This window comes from Ammodytes marinus (genome assembly GCF_949987685.1).
Source record: "Ammodytes marinus genome assembly, chromosome: 23".
Taxonomy (NCBI): Eukaryota; Metazoa; Chordata; class Actinopteri; order Uranoscopiformes; family Ammodytidae; genus Ammodytes; species Ammodytes marinus.
Window position 1 is genome coordinate 8076471 of NC_137227.1, and position 13181 is coordinate 8089651.

Sequence of the window (13181 nt, forward strand, 5' to 3'; positions counted from 1 at the left end):
GGGGATATGCAGAAAGTCAAATTTCAATGTGCCTCATGTACAATTGACTAAATGCTTAACTTTACTTTGTATGAAATAATATTGCTACTACAACTCAATGCATACGGAAAAATCTGAAGCCTGCTGTGCCGAGAAACCTTTGCTAGGATACGTTTGGAAAACCCCTGGGGCGCATCCTGTTACTGACACTTCCCATGTTCGGTGTCTTCAAACACCATGTGTCCTTTAACAGCACCACTGCATCTCTAACTTGTTGTAAAATCACCATGGATTACCACACAGCTTAATAGCTCAAGCGTAGCACAAAGCATCATGTTCCATCATCCGGGGTTTACATTCAAACGATGTGCACTCACGCGGACCTGCTCAGATATATTCCTCTACAACCTTACAAACAGACATGAAAGAAGACATGGAACTGTCGCTGTAAAGCCCATTCCCCTACCACCAAAACACTGTGCTATCAAAGCCAGCAAAATGGAAACACAAGAGGACCAAAGCATTGTAAACACACACACACACACACACACACACACACACACACACAGGCACACACAAACACACATCACAGGTCTACAGTAAAGCAGGACCCACTGTGGTATCTGTTCAATACAAGACAGGAGGGAAAAGGAGATCAAAAAACTCTATAACTGATATGCAAAACTGTGCTATCAGTTGGGATGAATGGGACTGGCAAATTTGGAGAAAAAAAAAGGCAACAAAGAACCCGCATTTCTAAAATTGATATACTAAAAGGAACAACTCATCATCCAAAAACAATATTTTTGACAGAATGGAAATGTGACTGTGATGACCTTAGTTAAACTATTGTTTGGTCAGAGGGGGCATAATACTATTTTTCAGCCTTTCTGTGTATTACTAGTGCAGTGCTTGCTCAGGACCTGTCCAGATTGTGATGAGAATAGAGGACTTGTTTGTATTCCCCACTGGTTCTTCTATATATTATATTAAGCTGAAGAAAGCCTTTACTTGGTGTAATCACTTCTAAGTTGTATTTTATCATCCATTATTATGCTTATTATGGGCCCATTCTTTGCCAAAGGAAGCAAGACCAAGACACACTAATCATGTCACCGAAATCAATTGTACTTTTAGCTGTGTGTTCAGGCTTAAGAAGTAAGAGGAAATGTTTGTAGTAGGGGGCTGTGACAAATTATACCGTTGAAGCGTGCCAATTTAACAATAGACAAGAGAAATTGTTGTGCGATGCTTTATTGATCTCCACCATGGAGAATTTTTTTTATTTTGTTTTACTTTCTTCCCACAGCTCATCTAAAGAACAAACAGGCCCGTAGCAGCTGGTATGGAGAGACTAGCGTGGTGTCTAGCTAAAAACCACCTCAAAACAAACCAACAAAGAACTCTATATAGATAATATTATAATATTCAATATTATTCTATTACAGTATCCTTATTTTGTTATTTATTTTTTTATTTCCAAGAACAGTTCTATTTCATCTACATTTTCATTTCATTTTGCATTGTACTTTATAATTACACGGTGCACCTTCCCAATACACTCTTTATCTGCACTGTGTCCTTGCACTACTTTTGTGTCTCAAGTGTAGCTCCCTTCGCTTGTGAGTTTCTCTTATACATTTGTGTTCTTCTATATTGCATTGTTGAGAGGGGACTGGGACTAAAAGAATTGCATTGCCAATGACTGCTGCTGTAATTGTTGTGCACATCTTGAATCATGAATCTTGAATCCTAAGATGACCAAGACGAGTTCACACACATATTTAGCTCATAGCCTATAACAGTTAATATACGAGTCATATTTTGCACACCTCTTTCACTGGTGGCTAATCACCTGTCTACCTCAGTCCGTCTAAATAAGTGGGTGTAAATATGACATCCTTCCCCCTGCTTCCCCGCGACGCTCCATTCCTAACATCAATCATAGCTGCCAACACAGCATGATCCTAATGGAGTAAATTGTGCATGTCATAAGTCCGCTTCACATCCTAGTGAGAAATAAAAACACTAAAAAAAGGTAGCAATGGCCATGGTCATTCTTTGTCATGCTAAGAGACTTCAAAAAGTAATGACAACATGTAAAAATAGAACACTTTTGACTAGCCAGAGCACACATGTTTTCTTATGAATACTTGCCAAGTTTAGAGGTTCAAGTAAGTATTTTTCTAAAAGAAAACATTAGCTGCACATGAGTTTGGTGGTGGAAACCAATATTAAAATACATCCCCGACAACAACACAACTAAAAATGAAATAAAAGATAATGAACAGACAATATGTTCATATTCAGCGTGATGTGGTATTTTTTTTTTCAATATGTCAATCATTGTTAAATTAACGCTGCACTCTCTTGCACTTGCATTAGTCAATACACCAAAAACTAATCTCATAGTCAAGTTATTGTTTAAGTAATATATTAGGCAATAATGTGAAACACTCTAGCTCCAGTCACTTAAATGTGATGATTTGGAGCTTTCCTTTCCTGTAAAATGAGTATCATCTTTGGTTTGTAGACTGTTCTGACAACTTTTACTATCGGTTAGCCAAAAGTCCTATTTTGAACTGTTAACAGATTCAAAAAATTCATCTTAAAAATCAATTAAATATACTGATAGATACAATGATATAGCCTGTCCTTGGGTCTCCTTTCGGTGATTTTTTTCAAAGCTTTAAAAAGGGCTTTTCAAAATCTGAAGTTTCACAAGATTTCCCTGAAAGCACACTTTTCTTCGTTACCATTTTAAATGAAGGTCTCCCCTCAATGATCTCTCCAGTATAAATAACGTTTTGATGAAATTAAAAACCAAATATTATTTTTGTAGACAAACTATACTTTTTTCTTATTCCCTCTCTAGTTCAACAGAGCCAAACTGTGAGCATGTGACCGGCTGGCGTGTCCTCAAATTACTCTTACCCGTGAAGAGTTAAAGGTGAATGGGGGGCATGCCTGTTGAAATGTCAATCTGTAATGGACAACCTGAAAACCTGCCATTGTCCAAAATGACACTTAATTAGCTTTGACCTTCTGCCCTCCTGCCCACTTATAGCTTTAACCTTGAATGCCAAACAAATCCACCATCATCTCCCCCAATGAGCACCCAAATACTGTGTTCACTGCCTAGACTATATACCCCCCCCCAACACACACACACACACACACACACACACACACACACACACTAGTTTCTTATGAATTTACAAAGAGCCATCATGAATAACGAATGGGCCTACTCAATTATTAACTGCTCTTTACATCACGAATGCTTTACTGTTCCGTTTCCCACCCTTGCTTTTTTCTGAGTTCCATTACCTGTCCTGCGCTCACTTATTTGCCTGTTCATTTATTCAGGGCTTTTCCTTCTGTGCCCAGGCTGTCAATCTGAGCGCTGGGAGGTGGGAGGACAGAGAGAGAGAGAGAGAAACAGTGAGACAGAGGCTTGCCTGCAAGCCTGCGTGTTAAGCATATGTGCGTTTGACTTGTGTGCCTGAATGCAATATGACGAAGTGTATGTTTGTTTGTTTCACGCCTGCTTGCCAGAAAAATATTTTCACCCTGCGTGCAAACATGGCCTTCCCGATGCATGCACATAAAAAGAAAAGTACGAGCAGCTCCTCCACTCCACCACTAAAAAGCACATCCAGCTTCGGCGCTTGTTAAGGGGAAATATGTACAGCCGTGCATTTGAAAAGACTAGTGCACTCAACATGAAGAGAGCTGAGGAGAGAGGCGGATAATCCTCATTGAAAGTGGATGAGACGAGAGCCAGGTCCACTCGGCGCGCTCAACATGAGATCTTTAGAAGACGCCTACACAGTCTCCCATCAGCGGGAATATGGAAAAAATGAAAGGAGAAAAAAATAGACAAAGCAAGAGGGACCGTGGCCAACAACACACATGCACAACACAGGATTATGCGTTTATTTTCATCCTAATTCATAGGCCTAGCCAATACAACCACATGGACAAATATATCATCAGCCAATTTAACTTGGAAACAGATTAAGTGGTATCTGCATACATGTCAGTAAATCAGTAAGATACATTGCAATGAAGACATCCCAACATCTCCGGGTCCATGTAGATTCACTTTTTGATCAGCAGAGGACACTTCATGCTTATTTTTTGAACTGTAAAATGTCGACAACATTAGAATTCTTTAACAATCAAATGAAGTCGAACCAAAATGTATATGGCCTTCTTGTGTCAATTCATTTTCAAAGGAGGGTGATGCAAACATAATTGAGTGGACTGGGCCTGACAGTCTCATTGCTTGGTAATATACTGTATGCTCAACACCGGCTAACAAGCTCATGTGAAAACGTAACCAAAAATGAATTGGTCGGGCCCTGTGTCTATGAGATTTCATGTTAACCCATTATTCTTTATGGACTTATATTCAGCAATGTCAACAAACATGACCACTGTTGCTTCATCTCTGACAGATGTGGACATAGGCTAACATGCTAACAATTACAACTTTATGAGACAGGCAATGTTGTAAGTTGTTGTACTATGCGTTTATTACTATTATTACTATACTAAAAAAAAACAGTCACTGCAGTAGTAACACGTGAAATAACGCAAATATGTGCCTCTACAACTTCACTCCGACTCAATGTCATCGTGGGTTTATAGTTCAGCCATAATTTCTCTCTCTCTCTCTCCCTCTCTCTCTCTCCACTCTCCGACCATTTGTTCTCCCCACTTATTCTGTACATCCCTCTGCGACTGTCTTTCTTGTCTTTTCGTACAAAAACCAACCTGTGTAAGGAGGCAGGCATCGTGGACAGGTAATTGCCAAAGCATCAGAGAACATTTATCGACATTTCTTTTCTTTTCTTTTTTTGTAACACCATAAATCCCGTCTCCTCTCTTGTAGCGCATTTGTCTGCATCCACCTCCACGCCCACCCTCCCCATCGTTGCCTCTACAACTCTCCATCCCTCCCTCCCTCACTCCCTCCCCCTCCTTCCTTCCGTTCTACCTTCCATCTCCCTCTCCCTCTCTCTCTCTATCTCTCTCTCTCTCTCTCCATCAGTACCTGAGGGAAGAGGCCACCTGCGGACCAAGTGGAGAATCAGCCGACAGCTGTGTGCACACTCTCTCCGGTGGCCTTCAATTATTCACTCACTTCTCCCTCTCCTCCTCCTCCTCCCTCCCTCAATCTTTCGCTTTGCCCTTTTCATCTCTCCTGCCGCCTCAGACTTTACCTCTATATGTTGGGTTGTTTTTTTCGCACGGAGACTTCACATCTGCTTCTCCTCCCTTGTTTAACCCTCTAGTCTATTTCATGAATTATTAATTAAGTGTGATTTTTTTTATGAAGAAAGAAAATGTGTTTTTTTATTTAAAATGTAGTTAGAAATGGAAATAATTAAAAAAAAATAAAAATAAAATGTCAAGGGGGTATTTGGTAAACGCGTTATTGTGGAAAAACAAACTTGTATTGAAAACAAATACAACTCATACTCTGTTTATTGCATATATGTACACAGTTGGATCCATCTAATTGTGACTAGGATGACGAGGATTTATTCATCATATGATGTCATCAACTATTTGTTCTTCAAAGTGAAAGCCCCGCTTTTCACAACTAAACAGTAAAATGTGGATTGTATATTAGAGCATTGTATTAAATAAATTGAGATAGACATATAAGAAATTGTCGCCTTATGGCAACATTATACAATAGAGGGTTAAGCCTTTCCTTTCCTTCCCCCCCCCCTTCCACTAATGTCCCTCCTGAACTCCTTTAACACTCTGACACACACTCTCTCCATCCGTACTGCATGAGCCCAGCCGCTCCTCACCTCCACTCCACTAACACACTCCTTCCTCTGCCACTGTCTCCTCCTGTCTGCCTCTCTCTCATGTGTTTCCCCCGCAAGATTGATGACTCTCCGCCACCACAAGGCGAGTGGGCCTGTTTAAAGATGCATGAGGTGATGAGGCCAACTTTTCGCGTCTTCTCTCTCTCTCTCTCTCTCTCTCTCAAGTCTTTCTCGTGACTCTGTGTGAGGGTCGGTGGCGGTCCCGTGCAGTCAAGAGTTCACCCTCCAAACCCAGTCGGTTCCTTTTCGTCTTGTCAGGACGGCTGAGGCAGACGTATGACGATCAGTGAGCAGAGTGTGTGATAAATGACTGTGCTGACAACCCGCGACTCATAAACAGAGAAAAAAAAAACACACATCGATATGACAGATGCGCCCAATAGACAGCGAGGGAAAGGCAAAAGCGCACTGTGGTGGAAAAATGATGAAGCTCAAAGTTTAAAAGGGCAAGTTGTTGGCTAAATTGCTTTTTTTGTAAACCAGAGGTAATGCAACAATTGTATGGAAGAGGATTTTCTTGAGCTGATAGTAAAGGATAATAATAGATAAGTATAACTTGAATTTGCTTGTATACAAACTAGTATTTACTTTTACTGACTTGACCGTCACAACAACAGCTGACATTTCTGAGGAAGACAGGTCAATGTAATAAAAAGTAAATACTAGTCTGAATACTAGTACATTCGAGTTCAATGTACCCAACTGAGGAATGATTCCCAAGGTTTTTAGATGTCGAAGAAGCGTGGGTCTGTTTTGTCCACTGCGGCAATGGCGCTGCAAACACTATATATTCTAATAGTAGAGGTCAAATTGTATGTAATGTCAAGCCTTAATTGATTTATTTTGTGGCACAAACAGGCAAAACGCTAACAAGGCAACACCAATAAATCAACAGTCAAACTCATCAGGAGCATATTGAAATACTCCAATTATACATATTTCCAATTATGAGAAGGTCAGATAGAGTGATGATCATTTTTTTCTGAGCTACAACAGATGTCGATGTGTCAATAACTTGCATTCAGGTCTCCGTGATCTGGTTCCACCTTTCACTTCTACCACCACGTCAGACAAAAAGGACTCACCGTGGACACACAAGTTAATGCCAAAGAAGTCAGTTTCTCTCTGACTCCAACTCATCCAGAAGGGGGGGAGGGGGGGAGGGTGTCCTGCTGTGTCTGACCCCCAGAAACGGGCTCTCGATTAGGGGGAATGAGCAGTCTGACCTGAGCCTCTCCTTACAGTAATGGGCCGCCTATAGCATGGAATGCAGGCGGTATGGAAGGTACGGAGATGAAAACGTTTCTCCTCTCATTAAACGGCCCGATGCAGACAAAGCCTTCCAGCCCGAAATACGGACACAGGACACAAGGAGAGACACGTATTTTCTCTGCTTTGTCTGACAGAGCGCTGAAGAGAGGACGGCAGGAATGGGACCATTAAAAAAGGACAAAGGTAGTAGTAGCTAGTAGATTTTTTATTTATTTTTTTTTTTTTACATATTCTGCCCCCCGTTAGATCTCTTTAATGACCTGGATCCAGACAGTGAAATGAAGTCATTACTGCTACTGAGATCCTCTTAAAAACTGTTGTACACACACACACCCCCATCCCCCCTTCTTCTACCCAGACCGGGGAACAACTAGGCCGCTCCGTCTGAAGTTAAAAAATGAATCCTTCCCAAGTATTCTTAAAACCGTCCTATTTGTACAATTTATGTTCTGTTAAATGACATCATGAACTGATTATGAGCTGAATTTCCGACATGCTAAACAAATAACAGCATGCCAGTTGCATGCCTCCCTCGGTCTTGAGAAACGAGTGGTAACAATCAAAATAGAAAGAAAACAAATTGGTGTATTTCCTATTAGAATGTCCGATTTAACAGACAGTCACTGCACCTGGGCTCTCGCTCGTTAGCTTATGCTTTAGCATGCAAATCCCCTTTAAACCACAACATTTTGTGCTAGTGGAGCAAAATGCTTCACTCTTAGCTAGTCAGGCAAGTTGTTTAAGCTGAACTCTACTTTATTTGCTAAGCTAAGCTAAAGCTAAACGCCCCAAGTCTGTTCTTAACTCACAAGACGGGCTATTGATATTGACCGTCTCATATCAAGCTCAGGAAGGAGACAGCTTTGTGTGTTTCCCTTATACATTGTTCTTCTTCCATTTCGCATTGCTGAAAGGAGCCTGGGACTTAAGAAATGTCATTGCCATGGCTGCCGCTGTAATTATTGTGCATATGACAATAGAACATCTTGAATCTTTAATAATAAACTTTCCGAAAATGTAGAACTATTTCTTCAAGATATGGGTCGCATAAAGCAGCTAAAGCAGCTGAGAAATAGGCGAAAGAAGGGAAAAACAAGGCCAGACAGAGAGTGAGAGAGACAGAGGCAGACTGACAAGCAGAAAGAACAGAACAGATTCAGATGATATAGATAGAGAGCCAAATCCACAACACATTAAAAAGAAGAAAGAAGGATGCACATATGTTGTTGTACCTTCTTTCTCAGCTCGGAATATGAATGTCCGAAGGGCGGTGACTATCTCAAACTTGTTGTCACCCAGTCCTCGCACCTGTCTGATAGCGTTGGCCAGGATCATTCCTTTAGAGTACATCTCCTAAAACACAGATAAACACACACACACAGTTATAGGAGTGCTGTCACAACACAAATAGGTGTATATATACACACACACGGAGACGCATGCAGCTTCAGGCACGCTAATGATGTTATTAAGTTGTCGCTTTTTCCTATTATCTGCATCCGCAAAGCCACAATTACCGTTTTCCAGTGCATCGTTTGTGTCAATAGATGTGTATAATTCTATTTGGAATTATTCCTAGGATGGCATTCAATTTGAAACGCCACTGACAGGCATCTTCGTCAAACTGGAGAGCCTTGGACCATCGACAAGCCTTCAAATGTATTTGCGGAAATAGCTTCTCCGCGTTTCCCCCTTTTAAGAAGTAACTTTGATAAAACGCAGCGGAGCTCTTGAATCAAACAGCTGCTGTAGCGATACAAACAGTCAAAAACTCATACTATACAGGGGGTTTTTTTCACACCGGTTAAGCAAGCCAGGTCGAAAAAAAATTGCATTTTACTTTGACATTATCAGGAAAATGACACAAATTACAGACTTGAAATACGTGCTATTTGAAACGGGGGGCGCATCCCAAACAGTTAATTACATTGCATTAAAAGAAGCACAAACACGAGAAGAGTATAGCACATAGAGCGCTGTCATTTGGGTGTTGGGAGACTAAAAACAGACCAAACAAACTTCACAGACATTTATAAAAAAAGAGCCAGGCACGCTGTACTGGGGGATTTAGGGAAAGCACAGCAAGTGCTTACTGGGTAAAGTGGGATTGGGATTGAGTGTGAATTGTTTCATTACACCAGCAGCTGAAGCACTAGAGGACTCCATGACCCTCTTTACAGTCTCCCATGACAATGGCAATTAAAGTACTGGGTCATTGTCAATATGGAAAGGACAGAACGGGCAAAAAAAAATAAAAAATTAGATGTCAATATTATCTTTTGTAAAAGAAGCAAAGATAGAATTGGTTCCGCCATCCAAAAATCAGTATTCAAACGGTGATGTGGGCAAGTATAACAGAAAGAAAATGCCCTTAAAGTGAAGGCTGGCAAAAGCTTCAAACCTCTCAGATAGCACTGTCCCCTGCAATAGAGTGAACTGGAGGACAGTACATTACGCCTGTGTGTCGGCGTGAAAATTGCTGGGTTATAAAAAGGAGAAGGAAAAAAAAAGAGAGAGAGAAGGGGTCGTTGCAGACATTGCATTATTCATGCTGATAATGTCATTATCATTGCGGGGGGAAAAAAACAGACATGTCTCTTTTTTCGCTCTCTGTCGCTCTTCAACGGGCTTGACCTGAATATAGATTTCTGTGCAAAATAGAACTCCAGCCTGTGTTGATCGCCCCAAAGTGCAAATACTGTACTTTTTTGCTCCGCCACTGTTGTATCCTGAGAAGACACGGCGTGCAAACCAGGCGAAAGGGGAGGATGAACTTTTGACTCCTCTGCTTGTCTTTCTTAATTAATCCAGTGACCTTGCGATCCACAAAAAAAGCCTATTTCTAGAGACTGTACCGGCCAAAAATATACCAGGCAGCAAGGGATGGGCCGGGGGCCGGGGCGAAGGGATGGATGGATGGATGGATGGAAGGATGAAGGCAGCAGGAAAAAAAGAGAGGATTTAGGTTTGTGTGAAAGGCCAAGGAGAGGACAGACGAGGAGGAATAAGAAAGGATAAAAACAAGAGGAAGAGTGGAATTCCATAACCAGGAAGAGACAAGAGACTTAGATTTTTTTTTTAAAAGATAGACATCCTGTAGAAAATGAAGATGCCTCAAGAGGGTCAGGGAGGGGTCCTGCTCATATTAAAAGCAGAATGTTAACAATGGCAAGAAGTGGCTCAACCTAATTACCGACGGCATGCCTCGTGCATTTCTCTTTCCCCAGGAGTTTCGAGCCAATATCTCCCTCTCTCTCTCTTTTTCTCTCCCTCTCTCTCCCTCTCTCTTTTTCTCTCCCTCTCTCTCTAAATTTAGAAGTTAAAAAGAAGGTGAGGGAAAGGAGAAAAACAAAACGTGGTGCGCGTGATAGCTTGGTGGCTTGCCTGCCTGCGTGCCGATAATTATATACCCCCAGTATGGGTTAGCGGTAATTAATTGTTTTAATTCTTAGTTTTTGGGGTCACGCAGGAGAGGCTCGTTTAATTGTGAGTCGTTGTGCATCTGTAAATACTCTGACGGCAGCAGCGGAGAGAGAGAGAGAGAGAGAGAGAGAGAGAGAAGCGATGAAAAGAAGCGGTCAGCGGTAAAGACGCCGCCTACGCACAAACACACACACACACGTGATGTTTATGGACTTATATCTCAAGAGGATGGACTGCCGAGGATGCAATGAGGCCTAACTATCACTCTTTGGCCCAATAACAGGCCCACACCGGACTCGCCTCAGCCTGCCAGAGACACTCACCCCCATCTCTGGCCTCCCTCCCTCCCTCCCACTTCCTCTCCTTCTAGCCCGTTTCCATAGCGCTGTACCCCTCAGTCTGCCCTCCCAAACATTTGCCAACATGTGTCATTTTGTAGGGCGGCTGCCCCCTTTATGGAACTGCCTTATCTTGCCTGAATGACTTTTTTTTTCTCTATTTCAAAAACAAGCCGGTAAAACTTTGGGAAACAATTAAAGTCAGAGCAATGGAGCCCAAGCCCCCTACAATAATGGAGGCACCGTGTGGAGAAAAGAAAGGAGGAGGGGGAAGAGAGGGTGGAAAGAGTTTTCACTGCCAGCATTGGAGTTTAGGTTCTGGCATCTGCAAAAAGGGCTAGGGGACTTTGAATGGAGGCATGGGGACACCAACTGGCTGTAGCGCAGAACTGCACCTTTGGAGATAAATGCTTGTGGGCAACTATGTATCCTCCTTACTCAGTGTTTTTGACCTAGTGGGGTGTCTTACGGACTTTAAAGATGTTGCTCAGAGGCACAGCTGTTTGTAATTAGTTCGTAAAGTTAGTTCAGTTGCAAAACTTACAGGTCCGGGGGTGCTGACCACATTAAAAAACAAGTTTTTCATAGAATACTATTTCCAACTGGTCAATATGTTTTCATTTACATATCTGAAAGATAGCTTAGGTCTGATATATTAATATTGATGGTGTGTTCAAATGAATGAAAAAGGCTGGTGCTGGCTTATTTTTTTTTATTGTTCAAGGATTTTAGGGTGGTTATCCCGGTACATATTGGGACTTTTGCTTTCAATTCTCAAGTCAAGGATTTTTTCGGGACTGAAGTCTGGCTCGAAAGTCGAAGTAAATCAGGTGTGATGCAAGTTGATATGGTGAGCGTGTAAGCAAACAGCTTGGCTCATTTACACATCCAGCGGACACGGAGCAACATCAGCATTCATTTGAAGGTGTGTTTGTGTTCGCCTGATGCATGTTAGTCCAAGATTCACTCTCTTGATGGAAAATGTGGGGCTACTGAGCTGAAAGAAGCTCAAATAAAATGAGTAGATCTAAAGGGGTCGGGCGACAATTCTATGCAGGTTCGCAACAACAAGCACCAATCGATGGCTTTACACAAAGCCATTTCAATCCTTTGATAACATTAAAACAACTATCGTTGGAGATGTAATAGGTGCAATGTGTAGTTTAGGTGTATTTTGCTGTTATCTAGTGGTGAAAAATCTAGATCGCAACGCTGCATCTCTACCCCTCCCATTCGGAGAATTTACAGAAGCTACAGTGGCCTTCAAGGACAAGCTAGTTATTTACTGCTAAAGATGGCATCATCCACCACTGCTTCAAGTCTATCCACAATATCAAGTTATGAGGTGAAGATGTTTTTAGTTGTTTATTCTACAGTAATTCTTTTTGGTCTTCAAAAAGGTGCATTTCTGGCGGATACCCACTATACATACAGTATATAAAACGTGTTAGCTTAGTCTGTTCTATGCCACTATAGAAATATGGTGACGCAACATGGTATTGCAAAAACATAATGAATACTATACTCAATTTCAAAGTCTGTGAAAAAGAAAAAGTTACCTTTTTCAAAAGGGTGGAAAATCTACCTGAGGGTAAAATATTACCTATTTCTCATTTCTCTCTTCATGATAAAGAATGTTTGTATATCATAATATGACCAGGCCACGGCATCAGTGAAGGTAACACATGCTTTGGGCATATAGTTCTGCCTATCAAAATGAAACCACAAGCAGAAATAAAGGAGGAAAAGAAAGAGTGGTGGTGTTACAGTAAGCGTCAGCTCAGGCAGACACAGTGAGGGAGTGAGGAGAAGGAGCTTTCGGGATTCTCAAGAGAGAGCTTTGCAGTGTGAGGCAGACAGGGGACAGACAGACAGACAGGGGACAGACAGGCTGATGCACTCAAAGACTGATCCCCTGATCCTTAAACCTCATCCTTTCTATTGGTCTTCTATTCAGCTCTCCCCCCTCCCTCCCTCCCTCCCTCCAACCCGCTCATCCCTTCATCCCTCCCAGCCAGCCCTCCTCACTCCCTGCCCTCACTACCCCGAAGCCAGGCTTTGGACAGTTTTTTTTTTTCACAAACACACACACACACACACACACACACACACACACACACACACAGATACGCACACCAGACACCACATAGGGACCCTGATCACTACATCTCAGGACCCGAGCGTTCTCCCGAGTCAATCCCAGAGTTGACGAAATCGGGCGAAAAGAGAAATGATTGATGAGTGTGATTGGAGGCGAGGGAAAAGTGAGAGCGTGAGATCTCGCTACTCTCCCACGCCACCTGTCCTACCCCCCCCC

The 13181-nt window shown here is 42.0% G+C and overlaps 1 protein-coding gene across 6 annotated transcripts in view; it reads right to left on the minus strand.

The window, feature by feature from the left end:
• arap2 (ArfGAP with RhoGAP domain, ankyrin repeat and PH domain 2) overlaps positions 1-13181 on the minus strand; it is a 123666-nt gene that overhangs the window by 92143 nt on the left and 18342 nt on the right. For all 6 annotated transcript variants that reach the window (XM_080052555.1, XM_080052554.1, XM_080052558.1 and 3 more), the window contains one exon: positions 8336-8456. In XM_080052555.1, the coding sequence (XP_079908681.1) occupies positions 8336-8456 (121 nt within the window). The remainder of the gene's footprint in view (positions 1-8335; positions 8457-13181) is intronic.